The sequence below is a fragment of the Megachile rotundata genome, chromosome 2 (assembly GCF_050947335.1).
Source record: "Megachile rotundata isolate GNS110a chromosome 2, iyMegRotu1, whole genome shotgun sequence".
Lineage (NCBI taxonomy): Eukaryota > Metazoa > Arthropoda > Insecta > Hymenoptera > Megachilidae > Megachile > Megachile rotundata.
In genome coordinates this window covers 22,772,416-22,794,560 of record NC_134984.1, presented here as the reverse complement: position 1 = coordinate 22,794,560, position 22,145 = coordinate 22,772,416, and the positions used below count along the sequence as shown (strand labels likewise).

General features: G+C 39.6%; 3 protein-coding genes across 15 annotated transcripts in view; 1 reads left to right on the top strand and 2 right to left on the bottom strand.

The window, feature by feature from the left end:
- The window catches only part of Oatp26F (Organic anion transporting polypeptide 26F), a 29,697-nt gene extending 13,872 nt beyond the window's left edge, over nt 1–15,825 (bottom strand). The window contains exons 1-4 of one of the 12 annotated variants that reach the window (XM_076540601.1): nt 15,227–15,806; nt 14,560–14,987; nt 12,720–12,769; nt 453–672 (exon numbers count right to left, since the gene is read on the bottom strand). In XM_076540601.1, coding sequence (XP_076396716.1) covers nt 453–672; nt 12,720–12,764 — 265 coding nt within the window. In that variant the 5' untranslated portion in view covers nt 12,765–12,769; nt 14,560–14,987; nt 15,227–15,806. Of the gene's footprint in view, nt 1–452; nt 673–1,695; nt 3,565–3,605; nt 4,039–4,071; nt 4,295–12,719; nt 12,770–14,559 lie in introns of those variants that run through there. The other 11 variants (XM_076540605.1, XM_076540616.1, XM_076540597.1 and 8 more) reach the window with 11 other exon arrangements.
- LOC100880245 (dystrotelin) overlaps nt 1–22,145 on the top strand; it is a 40,085-nt gene that overhangs the window by 11,754 nt on the left and 6,186 nt on the right. The window contains exon 1 of one of the 2 annotated variants that reach the window (XM_012293740.2): nt 21,780–21,911. The exons of the other annotated variant lie outside the window; for it this stretch is intronic. The gene's annotated coding sequence lies outside the window, so the exon portion shown is untranslated. Of the gene's footprint in view, nt 1–21,779; nt 21,912–22,145 lie in introns of those variants that run through there. 2 annotated transcript variants of the gene reach the window in all.
- LOC143265946 (uncharacterized) lies at nt 15,138–21,615 on the bottom strand. Its single transcript, XM_076540676.1, has 9 exons — nt 21,476–21,615; nt 21,333–21,405; nt 20,871–21,074; nt 20,208–20,330; nt 19,699–19,883; nt 19,369–19,498; nt 18,936–19,234; nt 18,174–18,385; nt 15,138–15,368 (listed from the first exon to the last, which is right to left on the bottom strand). Exons 1-8 carry the CDS (start codon nt 21,513–21,515, stop codon nt 18,189–18,191), a joined length of 1,251 nt encoding a protein of 416 aa, XP_076396791.1. The 5' UTR covers nt 21,516–21,615; the 3' UTR covers nt 15,138–15,368; nt 18,174–18,188.

The following is a 22,145-nucleotide window of genomic DNA, read 5'->3' as shown; positions in this document are numbered from 1 at the left end:
GAACGCTGTTTCGCGGATGTGGCGGTAAAACGTTCCGAGTCCAAACGACGCTTTCGATACGTTCGTCAACCATGCATTTTTCGTTTATGATTATTGTACGATCTAATTTTTCTGTCCATCCCGTGACAATTTCATTTTTTATCGTCAACGCGTTGCGTTCGCATCGACTAACACCTTTCGGTACGTTCCGCAGCTATGAATTTTTCTTTAACTAACGAGCCGATTAAAATTCCGTTCTTCCGAGGTAATAAAAAATTTCGCGGATCGTTGGAGATTCAAATTTGTCTGGTTTATTTGAAAAAAAAGCAATATTTCGAAACATTGGCGAGTATCGATATCTAAGCAAACTCGCGAAATCTCGTTTCACGTTCCATCACTCACGGTTTGAATTGGTCCGAGAATAAATGGTTCTCGTTTCGAACGAGTCACTGAATCAAATTTATATCGCGTACCTTGTATTGCACCTGTCCAACAGAGCCAGAATAACGCCCATTTCGCGGTTCGGAATCTTTGCAAGGAGATGGGCCTGAACCATAACCATCCACACTTCGGGTTATCCGTCGACCTGTCCGATTCCTTTGGCGCATCCGGCTTTATTTCCGGTTTCCTCGGCCCGTCTCCGAACTGTTCCGGAAAACTAGACAGGGTCTCGTGCATATCCGGCACCGCCGACTGTAAATCACATTATTCAAATGATACCTTCATGATCCAATTGTCGAGATTAATCTTACGGTAATCAACGCTTATTCACAGTAATTACTTTAACTCGACGCTGGCACACCTATCTAAACTTCTACTACCACAACTTTAATGTTTTTCCTTCTATTATTGTACCGTTTCGTAATTCTGCCGAGCAATCGGACTTTTGAACTTGTTATAATTAAGGAAAGATCGGGAAGAATTTTACTAACTTTTTAATAATATTTTATAGCATATTATTTTTTATACGAAGGAACGCTGAGAATGGCAGTGTTTGATATTATATTATGCCAGCGTACTATCGAAATTAATTGTCGGCGAAAAAATCATTAATTTATACCTGAGTAATGTATGCTTACGATCGTTTGCAAATAGGTTATAACGCAGGTTAGAATTGCACATGCACTTTAGGCAATTAATTATTGGAAATTCCCTGATGGATGGCAAACAAACAACTCTAAACATAACGTTCCTAGTTTCCGGTTTAATATCTCGGTTTATCTTCGTATCTTCGATGATCACATTGAAACGATAAAATTCAATGATGAGCAATAGTTCCGACATTTGTAACATTTATCGAATAATTGTTACGCTCTACTGGTTAATGTATACCGTTCATAATTCTTCTCCTTCTTCTTTGAATATTTATTAGAACTTCGCAGACGAAGACTTAAAATACGATTCAAGAAACGTCTCAGTAATTTTTTAAAAGACACGAATTTCTGCTCTTTTGCATGACACAGCCAACCTAGATTTGTAAGTAATTCTTCGATAAAGAATTAAATTGTAAGTTAGACGTAACTGAAGGTTTCCTCGATACCGTAAATAAGATAAGAAATATTATTTACGGAAAATCCCTGAATCTCTCATTCCACGCTTATAACTAATTCTCCGGTTGGATTATCGGACGTGTTTCGGACAAAACTTCTCTGGTATCGGTACCACGTTTCCCTTCCGAACTAAACGGAGAATCGAAATAACGTCCAGAGCACTTACACCGAATGCAAATTTATCCCGCATGATGCTCGCTCGGTTTTTCTCTTCGGTATCGATCAAGAACTTGAAGCTTCTCACGCATCGGCTATCGATCGCGACATGCTGCTTCCGCTTCCTCTTCGACTGCCAATCAGTCCTTCCTGTTCTCGCGAAGAAACGACAAAATTTTCTAAATGGTCCCAAAAGAAGGCTTCTTCGTCGCGACGGTCAAAAGTCCATCGAGCGCGTCTCGTTCAACGAGCTTGTTTCCGTTGTTTCTCATCGCGAGAGAAAGCGATCGCGTGTTCTATCGAAAACGGAACTTCCGTTCGTTGGTCACGCTTCTTTGTCCGTGAAGCTGAGACTAATCGCGAACAAACTCTTCGTCATTGTTACTCTATAATTCGAATTCTAACCTTTTGTGAAAGTCCCGTTATTTCGATGCGTACTGGTACCATTATCTGCGTTCGCGTAGATTGATTTTACTCAATTTTCGATCGAAACTTTTTATATATTATTTCACCGCGTATCGTTGCATGTCGATTTTAATTAATTCTATTTCGTTATTTTTAATTATCTTTTATTATTACTTTGTTCATTCTGTTATCGCGTATCCTATCATAAATTTCGTTATATGATTTTAATTGATCTTGCACCGGTATTTCGAACATCCTCCAATATCGATTTTAATTCGTTCTCTACCGTTCAATTATTTCGACTATTCTACCATTATTACGAACTAGCGGTACACATTGATCCCTGATACGAACAAAATTGTAACTTTAGCGCAAACAATCTAATTACAATATTGCTCGGATCACGTCCCAATGTAATTGTGCACCATTATTTCATTTGCTACCATTATCTATACAACAGTTGTCGATCACTTGCTACATCGAATTTCCCGGAAAAACCCTATTCATCTTTATAGCATCTTTTTATTTATCTCATAAAATTTGACGATCAACTTCGTATCATTAAGTGCCTTATAAAAAAAACTTTTTCATCGATTTCTGCTTCGTTGCAGCATCTTTTCAAAGTCAATAGTTCGATTCAGTTTTATCATTGAAACGATACGGGATTTACGATCACAATTTCAAACAAGTCAGATACATCTCCGACCATTTACCTTTTTAAAAAACTACTGTTTTATTTGGAAACGCTAAATAAAGTTTTATTATTAGATTTGCAGTGATAAGTTGGTCGGTTCTCTCGAGCAAGAAAAGCTTGCTTTATCGATGGTCCGTCATTTGTCAAAGTTACTGGTAGCAAGCTCCATCCGTTTCCGATACAGCGCGTCTTACTCGCGTGCCACGCTTTTTACTCGGACAAAGCGAGCCTGAAAAACACCAAACGAAAACTGCTGCTGGGGAAACTTTTTTCTCTCCTATCGAGTGGCATCGCTTGTAAATCCTTCAGGAGCAGGATATTTTCCGGGCGAGCAACCACCTACTGTTTCACCTTGCCTCGGATGAAATATTCACGAGGAAGGATTTATAATTTCACGGAAATTTATAATTCGGCTCGAATTTTTCTTCGGAATAATCCGCGCGACCGATCTCAATTTATACTGTCGCTTTTCACGCTAATTCGAACTGCTCGGTAAAACTTTTTATCGGAAGTAGAACGATTTGGAGACTGTCGTTTTCTAACGCGACACCTCGCATCTTTTCACGGTTATTCGGTGTGCATCGAAACCCGATTCTTTTATCATTTCTTCCATTATTTCGATGCGAGCTGTTCTTTCTATTAATTTTTCCCTATCGATTATTTCAGAATAAATGGTACCAGTAGGCATACTGAGTTTAATTAATCTATTTCCACTATTCCACTATTTCAATTCGAACTTCGATACAGATTTTAATTAACTTTTTATAGCGTTGACACTATTAGTCACGAACTACCATTACGAATTTAAATGAACGATTTACCACTATTTTATTATTGCTTAATATCCACATCGATTTGTATTAATTTGCAATCATTATTACAGCACGAACTGATACCACTACAAACATAGTAATTTCAATGAACTTTCCACCACTAATTCGACACGATCTGGTACAATTACTTATACATGTATTTTAAAGGACTTTCCACCATTAATACACATTAAATTTTATTACTCTCCTATCGATTATCGAGACTAGAATGACCATTCATTCTTACGACGAATTCGGTACAGAAACATTGATTATACGAATTTTTCAACCACTGCTTAACTAACCTTGTAACTTGAATGTTAATTTTAAGTATCAAAAACTTATCTCGCATTTCTTTCAAAGATAAATACAAGCGAAGGAAGTTCCCTCTGTAAATTGATAGTCGGTGTAAAAGTTGAAAAATCAGTACTGTACAGATTTCGAGAAGAATGGTCACTCCAATCAAGACTTATACCGAAAATTCACGAGATTCAGCAAGTCGAAGTGGCACGAGACACCGCGCGTCCATCGATCAGAGGATCGAGCAGCACTTTCGCGTCGCTGTGTCAGGAGCGATCGAAACACGATTCGATGGAAAAACGATTTAGATCGTAACCGAGCACGATCCGGATGGTAACTGGTCCGAAGCGACTAAGGCCGCGTGTCACACGCGACTGAGGATCGCGAGCTCGTGCTCTCAGAGTTTTCCTCGCGAGTTAAAACGCCGTATATGCTACTACTACCGCTACTCTGCTACGACAGACACCTTCCATCTTTCTCTTTCCCTCTCGTCTCCCACCTTTCCTCTCTTTCTCTCTCTTTCTCTCTGCCTCCTCTGTTTCTCCCACCTTTTCATCCCCCTACTGCCTCTCGCCGCGTCTCTCTCCTCCTCTCTTCGGTCTCTGTTCGCCTCTCGCACACCCCAGACTACCCTTCTACCCCACCTAACACCGACACACTGTTAAACACCCCTACTAGCTGTTGCTTCGGTCAAGAAGCGAAAAAACCGCTCGGTCCTGCCATCTGATAACACTCATTAATTCGCGTTAATTGCCTAGATAAGAACAACTCTCTGTTATCCTACGTTGTTTCGCATTACTTGCTTTAATCGCGTGACTCCAGTTAGGGCAAACCGATACATTTAGCAGACTTTCATTTCTACGACCTCTGCTCGAATTAATTATTCGCCAAAAAATATGCTTCTCTCTACATAAAGTGTGTCTAGCTTCGGTCTAAATTTTATTCGTTACTATTAAAAGGAAAAATATATCTTCTAGATAACACCTAAGTGTAAGAGCATAAGTAACAAGAGAGTCATTTACAACGTTAAAATCGTTTTACAATAATTGCACAACAGGCAGCGTGGCAGAGGATTTAAAACCCGAGTAAAATCGAACGATACGGATATCGTTGTTGCGTAAATTGCTTTTCTCGACTTTTGACCGCAGTAAAACGAACAACCGCGAGCCGAGCTAAATAGATATACCTATCGTGCAACTCCCCGATCGAATGAAACCGATACCGGAGTTCCAGCTGTGTAGTACACTATTTTCTAGTTTGCTTGTGTAACGAGTTTCTTAATGCTCCGTATCGAGAAACGCATTTGTCTTCCGGCGTTCCATTAACGAACCTCCTCGTTGCTCTCTGTTCGATTTCAGCCAGAGTTCGATGCTTGAACGAAAGGTGAGCGATAAGGGTCACGGAATGACACTGGTTACACGATGTCCCGAGTAAAACGTTAAAAAAGCGGAGAGAATATTTTAGAGGGATTTCCAGACGCCCGCGAAACTTTCTCATATTTCAAGACGAGGTAGGTCAGGCCCGGTATCAACCTTCGAGGACGTGTTTCGAATTTATGACGGTAATAACCCAAGTATGCGGACTCGAAAAGTTCCGAATAAATCATTCCGATAATATTGCTCATTCCGAGGATTATGCGACTTCCAGATTCCTTTAATTGTCGCCGAAAGGAAATTTCTTTTAACGCGTTTACTTTTAAATTAAAAATCAAGTAGTAACGCTGTCCGCAGCTCGTAATCGCGTTAACTAATTCTGTAAGTAGCGACAAGGAGTCGTAACAGCCCGGATAAAGGGGAATTTTTTAATAAAACCACGGTGAAAACGTTCATAAGGTAAGAGCAGCTATTTAAATGTATATTCCGTGACCCCTGAACCTTGGTAACGTATTATCAGATGAAATCTTCCTCTAAAAATGCGATCATAACCGCGTGGGCGTCAACCCGGGAAGTGGATATTTGAGAAAACACGAGGGGATAAATTACTGCTGCGTATCCGCCGCAGGAAGTTGGCCCAAATGTAGGAAGACTTTAATTGCGACGCCGGAATTATCATTCTTCCTATCGCTAAAAATAATTTCGACTCGCTGGGACTCGCGAATATATAAATAACATGGAGATATCTAAATTTCTAATTCTGAGAATTTGAAATTTTCCAAATGCGAGAATCGTAAGTGAAAAAATTCGCTTCGCGCGAAAACGGAAGTAATTACCCTCCCCTACTCGAAAGGAACCGTCCATAGCAACCGAGTGTCCAGAGCTCTCATAAGCCCTGGAATAGGGGAAATCTAAACAGTGAGTTGGCCGAAGGCGATGAATCGAATGTCGCGTTCATTAAACGGACATTCGTGAGCGATTTGTTTGATCAACGGACGGACATTAACGTGTGCTCGAAGAAAAAAACGCAATATACGAGGCGCATCGGCGTGCACCCGTTTCACAATAGGTTCGGCGTGTGTCCAGATTCGTTTGCCCAACGCAAACGTGAATCGTGCGTGCTTGAAAAGCGGACGGGGATAAATACCCTTTCGAGCGAACCAACCGGGACACGCGACCATCTCGACATAAATTTCGTGGATTTAATAAAGATCCATGGCTTCCGTTTTCGGGGGACCGTCACCAGCCATGCTTTTTCGCAGACTGCAACAGCTTACCTACTTCTTTCGAGTAATATTACGCACGTCCCTTCTGTGCAACATTATGATACCAAAATATCCTGTATATTAAAATTTATTGCACTTATAAAACTAAGTATCTGTCTCGAGTAAATTGAAAATATACTTCAAGTATTTTGAAGAATTTTAATACAGATTATTTGAAAGTCTGTTTAAAAAATGACTGGACAACGATGGCGAAAGTTCATCTAGTATTATAATGAATTAATGTCGCGTGTCACGGTCCTCCATATGTGGGTGGCCTATCCTCGATGTTTAGAGGAAGTTTTCAATAATTTCCTATTAAATTTATTAACACCTACGCAATAAGTTTCAGGGGCACGCACGCGTTAAGTGGCGCGTCCCCTACGTTCAAGAGAATAATATTATTTCGCTCTTCTGATTTAATTGTACGGTAAGTCTACACGCGATACACCGTTATCGATATGTGTGAACAATTTATGCATTGTTCTGTATAATCTGATCTTTACTGCTAAATGAATAATAAACTAAAAAAGCGTTTTCTTTTCTATTTCGACTTAAGTATTGGGTATCCAGTTGAATCATGATTAATAGGTTTCACGAAACGAGGTCGATGTGTTCTATATCGAACATAACATTTCAAATATTTCACATTTTTTATTCCAAGAGATAATATAGTTCATCTTGTGTATTTTTGAAATGGAGCACTATCGATTGTACGAATAAAAAGTAGACGCTCGTTTTTAAACTTATTCTACGCCAGTGACTTGCAAACATTTCAGTACATTTTTTGGAAACATACAAGCAATCGTGGTTTGCAATTTGCAGAGTCGAGTGAATCGATACTTTGAAAGAAATCCTGCAATTCGAGGATCGGATAACTCGATAATATAGATACCGAAAACTCGGGAAATTTAAAAATTCAGAATCCTCGAGCAAACAACCTCTTCACCCCTACCTAAAAAGCGCCCTTCCATTCCGGCAGTCTAGAAAAAATTCGTCGCAGCTTTTTCCAAAGACAACTGCACAACAAACAGGCGGTTCATTATCTCAGTCACCGGTAAAAGCGTCCCACCCTCATTACGTTTACCAAAAAGGAAGGAAAGAAGAGAACAACTTGCAACAGAACGTTTGTTCCCCTCCACCTAGAGTTTTAATTAATCGATAGCGACACGGTGTGTTCGTTTTTTTCTTTCGCCGGTAACAGATAAGACCATGGAAGGAAACGAGGAAAACCGTGGCGGGTAAAATATTTGTTGGTCGAAGTCGCGACGATCGTCGAGTGGCGAGCGGTTCTGGCGAGAGAACCGTCATGGCGGCGATATTCTTACACGGCTGGTGTAATGGAATACATTTCTGCACTTCTCCACTCTCCGTTTTCCTCCGGTTCCGCTCTTCTCGTCGCTCGTTTCGCCGCTCTTTCGGCCGCACTCAACGACTCGCTCGGTTCGAAATGAAAACGAGCCTCAAAAGAGCTTTGTACGCGTTTCCGTCACGTTCGATATTCGTGCGTTCTTTTATGCCGTCACGTTTGCCCGTCCTGCAAGGATTTCTCGCCGCGGAGAAAGAAACAGAGCCGCTTTTTCCTTCCTCTTTTCTTTTTTTCTCATCGCAGCATCGACCGACTGACGTTTGTCGCCTAAATTTCTTCCCATCCGATCCTTTTCTCCTTTTGTTCCGACTTTGTAAGCACGAATCGAAACTTCGCGAGGGTGGCATCGTAATTAATACTCCCGGGGGATGTTCGCTCGCCAGCCAGATGTACCGAGCGGCTCTTCTTGCCCACCTTTTTGCTCGCCACGATACGCGTACCGCGAATCGTTGCCACGAGTCACGCTTTTTCCGATCCTTATGCGCCGATGGCTAATTTCCCTATTTAAACGGATATTCCCATTTGGGGCTCAAATATTCGTCTTTTTTTTTTCAAGCAATTTAACACCGAAAGTCTAACATAATCGACCGGAGGTAAATTAGTTCGTAAGTAATAATTTGATGCAATTTTATAATTAAATAAAATAACGCTGTAAACATTTTACGCATTAGCAATTGTACAGTAACGAATCGAAATTAATCAGAAAGGGTGCCTTTTGAATTCTGTATCGTCGAAGCGAGCAACGAGGCAACAAACGCAATCGGCAAGTTAACGATTCAAACCGTAAAACTCTCGACGTTGTTCTATTCCTCTTCGCTGCCATTCGGAAAGTCACCGAATTCTCTTGAAAAACGTTCGAACGAGGCTCGGTTCATTTTCCGTGAGATATCGGTGCGGCAATGCCTTTACGTGGCGAATCGAAAACCCTTTGAATTCAGCGAAAACGAGCGCGTTGATCGACTCTTTGGTGAACCGGTCGCGTGCACGCTGCCACGCGAACAAGAAACCAGCATCCGTGGAAAACCGACAAACAAAATACTCGAAAACTGAGCCACAGAATAAATAGAAGCGAGGAGCAGAAGAAGCAGAAGAGGGACAGGATGGCGTTCATTAATTACGATCGACCGCAAAATTCCAATCAATCGAATCGCGTCCCGGTATACCTACATTTTTCCGCGTCAGATTTTTCTTTCAAAGGACCATTGGCGTAATCGAAAGTTTGCTCTACTGCTTGGTTCGCGTTCGTAAAAAGATAATACAGAAACAGGAGGAACTTATTTCGATTATTAGCAAATATTTGGAAATATCCTATTGTCCAATTGCATAATTTACAAATTTCCAACTTCTCGTTTCCCAAATTGCGCATCTCCCAATTTCCAATTTTTTTTCTACCTACTCCCAAACTTTCCGTACTTCCCGAATTTCCCAAGTTTGCCAATTCCGATATTTATCGATTAGCCATTTCCCGTATCCGAAAATTCGCGATACGGTATAACGAGGCCCAGTCTGGGCCGTAGCTAGTTACGCCAATGCAAAGAACAAGTAGCGAACGCGCGATTGTCCCACATGAAAGGGAAATGGAAAATGAGAGTCGGAGAGAGAAAAAGAGAGGCGGAAGAAGGGAAAGCCTGGTTGCGGCATTCGTTAGTCGATGAAAACGACAGAGGATGGGAAACAGTCGGTAGAGAGTAGCGAACGAACGATTCGAGAGAAACGGCCGACAAAATAATTGGCAGCGGGTTTTGCGAGAAACGCTGCTTGCCGCTCGGTCGCCATTTAATCTGGATTAACAAGCTGTTTGACGTGCTCACTTTATGCTCGGCCACAAATCGAGTTACTTCTGAATGGAGTCGTTAGGAATGCAACGGTGTTCGCGGCACGGAAAACGCGGTTGGCGCGTGTCGCGTCACGGTGTACCGGTTTGCGTCGCGGATTTGTCTATGGACGACAATGAATCGCTCCGTGGGCCGCATTATACGATCATTATGCAAATCATCCGGGCCAACGAATTCAAACGGTAATTAACGAGCGCGCGAATAAGTCGGCGCTTTCGTTGGACAACTTCCAACCGATACTTCCTAACTTTCGATGTCGTTCTGACCAACCTGATGTTTACTTGCAATTTTCTTCTTCTCGCAATTATGGAATTCAAATGCTCTGCTCCAGATCCTCCCATACCGAAGTTGGCCAATTCACAAATTTCGCATTTCCTATCTCCCAATTGCCAATACCCCAATTTCCTATTTCCTAATCCCGAAATATCCCATTTCCTAGTTCGCGACTCTGAACGATCAAATTTCGCGCATCTCGGAAGAATGGTAGGCTACCTGAAGAAAGCTCGCGAAGAACTCGAATAGAGCGTAGAAATCGACCTAACCTAGAACTCTAACCGAGAGCTCGTACCTGAGAAGACGGTATACACCTTGTATCGTATAGTAGATTCTAATCCCATTTTGCTCGGAATCGGAAGAGTATCGCCGGTACGTTCCCACGGATCTTTTTTTTGGCCGCTACCCATTAATTTGGATGATGCTCGTCCTCCTGCCAGCCCTTGGTCCCCATCCTGCTTCCTTTCTAACCATTATTTTTCTCTTCGACATCTTCGTGATGGCGCACCGCTACTCCTCGTAATTGCGGCACAATCGTGGCCCGCAGGCATTAACCGCGCACGACTACCATCACGGAACAAACGGCTCGGCAAAACCGTCTCGTTCGCGACTGATAATACCGAAGGCAACGATAACAATGGCCGAGTGATGGGAAAAAGGCTGGTCTCGAGACGAGAATGGAGGAGGTGGCGGTTACTCGAAAATATGTGGATCGGCTGGAAATTTTCGTCCTATATCCTGACGCTGTTCGCCAACCCTGCGGAACAATCGCGTTCGAGAAAATTGGAACTTTCCTGTCATCGAGTCGGAATTTCTTCCCTGAACGACGTCGTCGTTCCCGATCTTTCTAATTTTCGACTTCGCGCTCTAATCTACCAATCCGTGGAACGATTACGAAGCTAACTTGAACGACATATAACGGTAGAACTAATTACGCCCGCGTGTAGAGCACTAACACTGTAACCAAATATAGCAGAACCTTTTAGGACAACCTAACACCGTCACAATTCGTACGACGAAATTGCAATTCGATCGAATCGGTCCACATCGACCGCACCTTCGTCAACCACGGAAATGAACAATCTGCTCCCCTGAAACAACTATAATCGTCCACGAAAATAATTAACAACTATAACTAACGGCGTAAACGAATCTTTAATCAACGACTTTATCGCGGGAAAAAGGAAAGCGTTTTCATCCCCGTATTTCTTTACATCCGTTCTCCGATAGAATCCACGGTTGCTAGCTATCGAAGACGGTGTGAACTGCTTTCACAGGCACGCTCCTTTTAAATGAAAACTAGCATCGAGATCCCGGAGCTGAATAAAAGACGGCTTCGTAAGCTCGGAACGAGTTTACGTTGCACCCGTATTGTGCCAGCCATTCAACCTGCTCCCTGCAATACACGTCGCTAAAGAATTCGGCTTGACTTTTATCCGTAACCGCTTTCAACCGACGAATATTTTTTCGGCAAACATCGTCCTTGATTCTTCTTATCTTTTGGATTTTTCAATACCCCCATTGTTCACTCGCCGCTGGGAAAATCTACGGAAACTTCGAGGAAAGTCGGCACTTTTACTCGATTAAAAACTTTCACGGCTATCCTCGTTACATTCGTTAGAAATTTTTCAAGTTACATATTTTCAAATTTCCTATTACCTCGTTAAAGCAATTTTTCCTGTAACGAACTACGGCACCGGAGACGGTAACGCGAGCATAATGGAGCATCTTCGCGATTCGAGGGACAAATTGAATAATTTATAAGAGAACTTTTTTTCCGAAACTTTGCCGTCAGTGCGATTACGTAAAAAATGATTCGAGTAAAAAGTTAGCGAGCTCGAGAACACCGCTCTCCAAGGTGTTTTCCGCAGATTTTTTTCGAGCAAACAAAGTCCGTCCTAATCTCGCGGTTGATAAGCCAACAGTTCTGCCAACCTGGCATCTTTTCACCGGATATCCCGTGGGTATAAACAACTGCAATATCTTGCAGCGTTTTACCTATCCCCTTGGCTTTTAGTTGCGCGGAAATTTGCATCAGACTTCGTTGAATTTTGCATAAACGCGCGAATGAAAACCATTTTCACGGTTTAATAGTAATTTTTGTATTTTTAGCGATATTAATAAATCACCTGTTATGCATACAAGTACTAATTCCACTAAATTATGCACGCCGTGCAGAAGTATTTGTTGATTATTCGTTAGAAATCTTATTAGTTCCTTTAGGTTTTTTATTTGCATCGATGGAATATTTTCATTCTTAAATTACATAATTAAGGTAGACAGTATCACAACTGTTTAATAAAGAATTAAAGCGATACAAGGATATTTACGTTCGGCGCTGAAAAAGGAGAAACGGTGTTTTTAATTAGCAAGAATCGACTCTCGCGTTGTTTGTCGCTCTATTGTTTTGCTCGAAACAATTAAAGATTGCATCTAAAGGAAGGTGGAATTGGGTGAGTCTATCTTACACCCAAACTGATCCGAGCGCTTAAATTACTCCTAGAACATTGTCTCGTTTGTCTGAAATTCAATTATCTGAATTTCGACTTGTAGGAGGAGTTCAATTTCCTACTTCTGCATAGCATAATAGACACTTAAAGTTTAGCTACAATCAACGTCATTGAAGTATCGATCAAAAGTGTTAGTTGTTTTTCTAGTTTTATTACCGAATACTTAATCATTACTGTTTTCATTAAAATAGTGCAATTTACCTCGTTCGCTGGGGCATCGTAGGCAAGATTATCGACCCCGGTCATCGTTCCTGTAAAAAGTACCAAATTACTCTTACGAAACAGGAATGTTTATAGATGCGTGTATAAATATTCGTTCGCGCAAAGATTACTGTATAAGTTTGCTGTAACGTGCTCCTGCTATAAAGATAAATTCAGCGCATTCTCGAACTGTAAGACAATTGTTGATAAGTGCGAATGAACCGTAATGGAGTTGATAACGATCGAAGTAACAAGGTAATAGATGCTCCGGTTAAATTATTATGCAGACCGCATGGAATGTCTTCGGCCCAAGCGTCTTCGAACGGTCTCGAAGGGTTTAGCTTTTTTCAAGGTCGAAATTATTACTATAAATCAACGTTCAGACTAGCATCGCGTATTTATAGAACTCTTGACAAATTATTTTCGCGATGTTACACCGTTATTAGTTATGACAAACCAAGTTTTAAGTTTAATATTAGAAATTTATGCTACATCGCGTATACAAGCAAAAATATCTCTCGCACGATCGATAGCTTCTCTTATACCGGCGACGATAATACGCAACAATAACACACGGGATACAGACGGCTACCATGTTTATCGAGAAACTCACTTTCCCCAAGAACACCGTGAGCAAAGCCATATTTCCGTCTTTAATACGTTCTCCCGTAACAGGATATAATCACGCAGATATTAAATACAGCGAACGAACGAGCAGACGTTCCATTTCTTGCTTAGAAACTTAATTACTATTTCCTATGTATACACAACTGCTCATTTGCGAACGTAATATTCGTATCTCCGAGGAAAACGCTGGAAGCTATTGTTAACTCCGCTTGCTTCATTTTTAACGATACGTTTACGTATCCGTTAACGAAATAAACAAATAAGAAATATTTGCTAAAACAATTCGAAGTAGATAATTGTATAACGAAAGAGAGCAAGAAATAAATAAATTTCTTCCATTGATCCTTTCTACGAGGTAGAATTAAAACTTCCTACGCAATTGTCTCTGTTGATACACCCATTTGCGTCAAACGAAATTGACTCGGATCTATTTAAAACGAGACTTTATCACGAATAAAAGGTGCACGCGATAAATAAAAACGTCATCCAAAGTTCCGTACAATGGTAAACGTATCATCCGCAATTTCAACGACAAAAGATTAACGTTTAATACGCGTTCGGCCTGCGTCTACCGTAATTAACGACACGTGCAGGAAATTTGTCGAAATAGCGTCGCATATATCGTTAGAGAGAGACCGTTTTATCTGTCCGTATTAATCTCGTCACACACCCATTCACCATTCTAATCCGCTGTTTTTATCATCGAAAGAAGCATCCCAGGGATTCGTGCTTTATCGCCAGCGAGAAACTGCATTCGAATCGAGCCTTGCTGACAGCACATTTTATTTATCGCTGTCCATTGCACGACATTCTTGTTGCTTTGATTTTCTTCCGCGTACACGTGACAAGAACGTTGAAAAATGTTGCTCGCAAATATTACGAAAAGATATTTTACCCGGAGCGAGATAACAATCTGCAGCGATCTCAACTCTTATCTTGTCAATCGGTGAATCTGCGAGGATCTACGTATTTAGGCTACTCCCTGTCCTCATTTAGGGGTCTCACAGTTTAGCTTCGCCTTCCCTTAAACTATGCTCTACAGAAACTAAGTCGGTGACAGCAACTGGTACTTGACATTTAAACGATCGTTGTAAATATTCTTACAAAACCAACATTAGTATTTTCCATTAATATATTCGTCACTGTTACCATTCTTTATAATTTTAACGCGAAAACTAGTAATACTACGAGTGATTATACGCGCGTAACTTACCTCAGACTGGATCACCTTTTCGCGAGCGTCTCTGTCCAATTTATATCACTTCCAGCGACGCGCACATCACAAATTAGACACCCTGACGTTCTCTCGGCACAGATACGTATATTATGACGTAATAACCGAACGAAAGACGGGAAAACATCGCAAACCGTGTTCCTTCGCGATGTTTTCAGGTTGCTTGTTAAGGTGACAAGCAGATGTGACTGGAATTTCCGGTGATGTTGCTTAATTGTATCACGCGGCTACGGCCCACGGATTGGCACGTTAATTAATTCGCGTCCGTTCGCTGCGTTTCTTTTTCTTTTCCTCGGCGATGTCGCTAATTAGTGGGGAGAGAACCGTCATGAAGACGGATCGCAGTCGGAACGTACCGTCTAACCGACGTTGTTCCGCTTATAGAGCCAGGTTTGTTGCCCTGTGCCCTACAATCAAAATAGAATCACGAATCGCGACACTGACATTAATGTCACGGTCTGGGTTTGCCTTTCTTCTGACAAGTACAAATTAACTTGCTATACTGCACGGCACAAGTAATCTAGTTCCTCCTTCTTTTTCGTAAACGAACTCGTTCGATGTTCAGCGAAATTATGGAATTATGAGAACATTCTTATTGCTTACATCGCCTTATTTTACTTCCATTGCCAATTATTTTATGCCTTACATTAACATTCTCATTCTTCATAGAAATCTTTGTAATTTTCTTCTGTTGTGGTATTAATCTTGTGATATAGACGCTCGTTGGATATACTTGTTGGCCAAGGTGAAGTAGAATCGATCTTCTACGTCCTACTGCTTTGTAGAACCTTATAAAATTCAAGCATCGTTAAATATTTGATCGAAAGTACTCCGTTGATCTCGAAAATTAAATTAGATTGAGAAAGAATCAATTTCCTAACCGACAACAACAGCGAAATATATTTTCAAACATCGAATTACAAGCACTCGATCTTAACAAACTCCCAACATTTCATTAAACAAATATTTCAATGATGAAAACATCATACAGATCACAGCTGTAAATCACAACTCTTTACACTGTTCTTGATCGACGACATTCTATTCGTCCTCGCAATTTTTATATTATTCACGTTATTTGTATGTCGCGTTTAACTGCAATTTAGGAAAATTAGGATTCTTTTTAATGACCAGTTAGCGGTTTACCGTTCTCGGAAGTTTGAAATTGGCAACAACCTCTCACCGATCGCATCGGCGGTGTCTTACGGACTGACTAAAGTCAACAAGCGAGTAGAGACACTAGGAGCAGAGCTGTTTGCATAAGTATACTATCGTTGGACGACTTCGAGGTAGCTAGAACACGTTTTCAGATATTTGACTTTCACCAACTTCGATAATGACTGGTCACTTCGACGAAATTTCTACGAGACACGTAATCATAATCAATCATAAGCACCTCGAGCCAAAAGTTATTCTATTTTGCAAATTAATACATTATTCGATTAAAAAAATTATTTTATTTGCAACAAATTCTCGGAAAACAATCTTTTTGTGGAAAGAAAAGTTGTAACTTTTATTTGTACAATAATTGTTCAAAGTTTTATGAACGCTTCCAAAATTATTGACGTTGCTTAATCAAGATCCGATTATAAATTCTCGGTTTATTTTTATCGATTCTTGAATGAGATCTCATATAACTTTAGGTGTTCTCTCTCCTCTGTACGCGCAATAAAACGAATTCGGATTTATCTCAATGCCGTTTTAAAACTTGTAATACACGGATTCTGAATCGCTGACCCTTGGCATCGTTTCAAACGCATCCTCGAAATCCAAATTTTCCCGCACATAATTTTATCAGATATAGGAACGTGGAGCATAACGCGAAAGATAAGCAAAGGAACATTGCTTTAGTCGCATATACGCGGTGTTTAAAAAGTTGGGGTCTAATGTAATCGAGAACCTACAAAAAGTAATAAAACAGTCGAAACTTATAAGACATAAAGAAGATATAAACGTAACACGTTCCGTACAGAAATGTATTTCGTAGATTTGAAAATATTTCTTGTGTCTTTGCTGCATCGCAAGCTGCACCTGCTACCCTGCGATCGAACGTGTTAAGACTTTTTATTTCTCTTGATATGTATCTACTATCTCCTTCCGCAGTTTGACCCCAACTTTTTGTCCACCTTATACCAGAACTTCTAAACGAATGATTTACAAAAGATTACATTATCTTACGTACATACAGGTGATATACGTTCGCAAAGAAGACATAGTCTTGCAGATATCAAGATTCAAGAAGCTAATTACCGTAGATTAAACTGTCGTGCAATTCTATGCTTGCAGAGGTGAATTTTAATTAAACATTCTAGCAAATATTCGCTTGCGTATCATGGCCACTGTTGTAGTTGCAGTGAGAAGAGTATTACAGTATTGTATTAATTATGTTGCTTGAAATTAACGTTATCAGATTATTATGTATTTGAAATATTACGAACATTATATTCAAAATGGCCAATTTCGAAGTACGTATATGTATAGCTGGAAAAAATTGTACCGTGTTCGTCAAAATTTTGTCACAGTAGTACAAAGTTGGTTTAAAGTGTATTATACAACAATGCTGCTTGATTAATTATAGGAAAAATACTCGCAAGATAAAGTTTACGGTTGAGGAGCCAAACGAGACAAACAAATTCCAACATCGAGTAACGAGAAACGTGATTTAACGCAGGAATTAAATTGACTATTTAAATTTCTCCCATATTATGGTTTTACGCCATTCCATTATTCATCCGAACGTCTTTATGCATTATTCAAGCAAGTTTCACAGGCAAATTAATTACGATCATTTTTCAGTGTTGATTCAAGGCTGATAATTTTAGTAACAAAGTAATTCCATTCGAAACGGTTAAATGTTTGTTTTATGTAATCGATATTGTGATAATTCAATTTTAGAACGTATTTCATCAAACAAATTTACAATATTATATTTGAGAGAATTATACTTTTATTGATTTATTTTACTTTCTCTTATTTATTTACCTATTTCGCTTCAAACTACTTTAATATTCTACTCGCGTGTAATAATTTCATCTACTTTGTGAGATTCGTAAAAGTTAAAGATAACACGCGAATATATTTGAATAATAATTCCTACCAACCATTAAATAGTATTTTTATTACAATTACAAAGGTGAACATTTAAGACTTAAATTTTGTCTAAATTTCCTAAGTCTGCAAGATTCAGAAACAGAAGCTTGCTTATACGATTAAATCCTGAATTTTAAAAAATTTTACTCTGTAAAATGCCTTATATTTTTAATATCCATTGAAATTATTAATTTTTTTAATGATCATAACTTCATAGTAATCACAAGAATTAGCTTCCAACGTGATAAGAAGCAATCTTTATAATTTTAAAAATTGTTTCTTACGTATCTCATAACCTTTGAAGCAGGATCGATCATGATATAAATTTATAAAAGGTAAAAAACGATATTTGACTAGAATCAATGACTCAGAGTTTTAAATAGAAATAAGATCATCTGAAAATACTAAAAATCTTGGTATGTAAAATGTAGTAACAGTTAAATCGCATAAAAGTAAACAACGTAAACAACGAACAAGGCAAGAATGAAGAGCTAAGGACACACCTGAAACCAATCGAGTCACCTCCAAATGGTACAGGTATTATCCTTGCTCGCGGTGATAATGGTATCACCATTGTATGAGAATGCGCAGCTAAAAACATCGTCCGTATGACCTTCCAACGTTTGCACGCAGCGATTGTTCTCTAAAGACCATAATTTCGATGTTCTATCCAAGGATGAGGTCAGCAAGTGTCGCCCGTTTGGACTGAAACAGACTAAATTGGTTTTTCTTTATTTAATTGAATTCAATTACCAGATGCATTAGTACACACGAAACGATAAATTTCTGTTAATATCCAAGAATATTTTTGAAATAACTCGAAAGTAATTAGCTTCTGCCGTATTAAATTCTGATCTAGTTAAGCTAAATTTCTTCGCGTTACAAGACTCGCGTAATTAAATCAGTGCCTTATTAAACTCTGGTTAAATCGAGCAGAATTTTCTCACCTTTACTTGACTACACTTCAGATTTCATTCCTATCAATTTAAGAGCTCTTTCATCTTTCGAGGCTCGGATACTGTAATTACTAAATAGGCTACCATCTCTCAGACCTTTACACTTTTGGAAAATTATCATCTTTCAGAACATAATTATTTGGAATTTGTTACATTTTAAGAGAGAAAGTTTAGACAATTTCGAAATTCCGGAAGTTGCAAACCTCTAAATATCTAAAGTTCGGATATTATCAAGCATCATAGATTTCAAACTCTCAAAGTTCCAATGAAATGTGTGAATTTCTAACGAAATAAAGCAGCGGTACCCACCCTTCGATACTTCTTCTCGATGACCTTGCATCAAAGCCAATTGTTCGAAAGAACTGACGACGTCCCAAACTCGTGCAGTGGTATCGCTGCTCGCGGTTGCCAATTTTTTCCCATTATTATCAAAGGTCAGGTCCAGAACCTCGTCGTCGTGACCCCGTAAAGTGGCCAAGCACGAGTTTACTCTCGTGTCCCAGACTTTGGCAGTTTTATCCATGGACGACGACGCGATTAAAGAGCAATCGAAATTATAGATGCAGTTCGACAATTCTGAACGGTGACCGATCAGTACGCTTGTTCTCCTGGAAAGTATCACGCAACATGAAACGACAGATCGGACAGAAAACTCGAATAAATTATCGCGTCGACAAGAACGTTGATTAACTTTGTTAAATCGAAATTGAGAGGACTAAAGTTAAATTAGGTTTGAATATACCTTAGAGTTCTTACGTCCCAGATGCTGACAGTACCGTCAAAAGAACCTGTTATTATTTGATTTCCGTCGTTGTTAAAGTATAGCGCGATCACTTCCGCTGTATGACCTTTTAACGTTCCCACTTCGTCACCTGTTAAATTAATTTTCGTTTGAAACTTTAAGTTTCTTCGATTTCGAGCTACTTAATTATTTTAAGTAAATCTATTTACATTAATCGTATACATAAATGATTCGAACGTATGCATTAAATTCAAAGCATGAATTTTCATGATATTGTTAAATACGGACGAAAACAATTTTTCTATTAGGATATTTTCGATGAAATTGTACCTGTTGCCAGCTGGAAAATTTTCGACGTCATATCCAGAGAAGCTGTCGCGATTTTGTTATGAGAGGGTGAAAATTTTGCGACAACTACTTCACCGTCGTGGCCCCACATTGTCATTAAACAATGGCCGGTTCGCGAGCACCAAATCCTCGCAGTTCTGTCGAAAGAACCTGTTACGATTTTGTCTCTGGAAAATAAACGCAAGTATTATCCCGAGAGCGCCGGAAATATTGAAAAAAAAATTTATTTTCAATAGCTGGAAATAATCCGAAATGCTCCCGTCGAAAAATCCGATTTTACTATTCCACGTATTCGGTGTTACAGAAGCGAATTCTATTCTCTATACGTTTAAATATGTATATTATCAAGTATCGTAGTCTGGCGTAGCAATTTTGATCGAACAACGCTTTAAAGGTACAGCATCTAAGAGTATGCAAGAAAGGTTATATCTGCGTTTCCGGTCGACGACAGTATAATTGAACGGTAAGAGGAATACTTAAATGAGACGTACGAAGTTGGGTTGTTGAAGGACACGGCGTAGACCACATTCTTATGGCCTTCGAGAGTAAGAAGCTCTTTTCCACTGTCAATGTCCCAAACTTTACACGTTCGGTCGTAGCTGCCTGTCAGGCATCTGTCGAACAAATTCCTTTCCTTCGTATAGAGAATATAGTAACCCGATTTGATCGCGAGGCTATCGTTCGAAAAGACTATTCCCAATATTAGCCCGCTAAAAGTACAGCCAAAAATTTATTTCTAGAGATCCCAGGTGAGAAAGAGTCTCTTCGTACAAACTTTTCCGAGAATGTACCGAGTAATTCTGAAATGGATGGTCAAACTTTGGGTGCTTGTTTCGCTCATATTAAGGATGAAAAACGGTCTCATGAACGTGGGTGTAAAAATACCTGGTCTCGTAGCGAATTTTCCGCAAGAATAATAAAACTTTTCCCTCGAAAAACTATTATTATCTTGTCGTTTAGCTTCAGCTGCTATTTATCAAAACGTAACAAAAATAAAAATAATAAACTTTCTTCGTAATACTTCACTATCTTTTTTTTATGTGAGTAATAAGTTTGTTTCGTCGTAAATAAAAAGTTACGAGACTCATCGATTTTCTAACACGATAGAAGAGTCGAATTTAAAACGGTGTTGGAACAATCTTAATCGGGAGTACCTTTTACCTAGTTTATCGAACGCGATGTTCGTAAGGGGTAGAAGATGTGTCTGCAAGGTTTTGTATTTGTAGTAGCGTTTCGCGTTTGTGTCGCAAACTTTGGCTTGCAGCTTCTGCAGGGTCTCCACTAACTGCTCCATTACACTTTCGGTTATTACGGGCTCGGTCGCTTTTATGCTCTCCGCTAATGCTCTTATGTCCGTTCTGCAAAACGACACGTACAGCTTCGCTTACTTCCTTTCCAGTAATTATACAACAACAGTGATTTTCCTTTCTTTATTGCTAAACAACTTCAACTTTTAAAACTGTGAAATTCCGATCTATCTCCTATGGAATTTTACAAACTTTAATATTCTTTAATATTCTTCGAAATTATTCTTTTATATATCATATAGATTTATATATTCATTTATGGCTGTTAAACTACAACTACTGAGAAAAAATATTAAAACATTTGATTACTCGGCAGATAGATCCAGAAGGTCGATCATCTTGGTCTTGACATCTCCACCCTGAAGGTACTCCAAGGCGAGACCTAAAAAGTCGAGAAATAGAAAGCAAAAGTTGATGGCACTCGTAAAATTGTCGTTGTTGGATCGGTGTACCTGGCGGAAAGTAACGAAGCAAAAATTTCAACAGCTTCATGTGGACATCCCAATTAAGCGACGCGTTCAGTGTTTTAGACAGCGGCCGAATTGTCAGCCCCGCTACACGAAAACGAGCAGTCTGGACTTTTAATTATAAAACGTAATCGGCACTGGGCGATTGCAAATTGCCGAAAAAAGTGTAGAGGTTGGTTTTATCTGCAGCTGACAGTGCAGCGAAGCCGAATCCGTCGGTCGCAAACTGCCGACTGTTTTTGGAAAAGCGGAAAAATAACCGAATCGCGGTACCACGCGTTACCAAGGCATGTTTGGTCGATTTTTCACCCTTTACCTACCATCATGATATTACTTGCGATCTCGTGACTAATTAGAATCCTGGAAGATGGATTATTATTCGACCATGGATTAATGGCCGTATACGAGAAGTTGCGACGAGGTATGCTATAGCCTGTGAATTGTTCTGAACACATAATCCATACCTTCCGATCCACGAAATACACCACAAAAAGAATAAAATCAATATTAATAAATATATATCGTAAATATGTAGCATATTAATCGATAAAATTAACGTTAATGGGCTTTTTACGAAAATGGAACAGGTGGCGCCATCTCTCCGGCGAGCAGGGTGAACTACACACTTTTGAAACTCTACTTTCATTAGTTCTAC

Coding starts and splice junctions, on each gene's coding strand:
- LOC143265946 (XM_076540676.1), bottom strand. CDS start 21,515: ATGAAGCTGTTGAAATTTTTGCTTCGTTACTTTCCGCCAG. Junction 21,075..21,332: donor CTTCTGGATCTATCTGCCGA/GTAATCAAATGT, acceptor GTCGTTTTGCAG/AACGGACATAAGAGCATTAG. Junction 19,235..19,368: donor TGGGACGTAAGAACTCTAAG/GTATATTCAAAC, acceptor GATACTTTCCAG/GAGAACAAGCGTACTGATCG.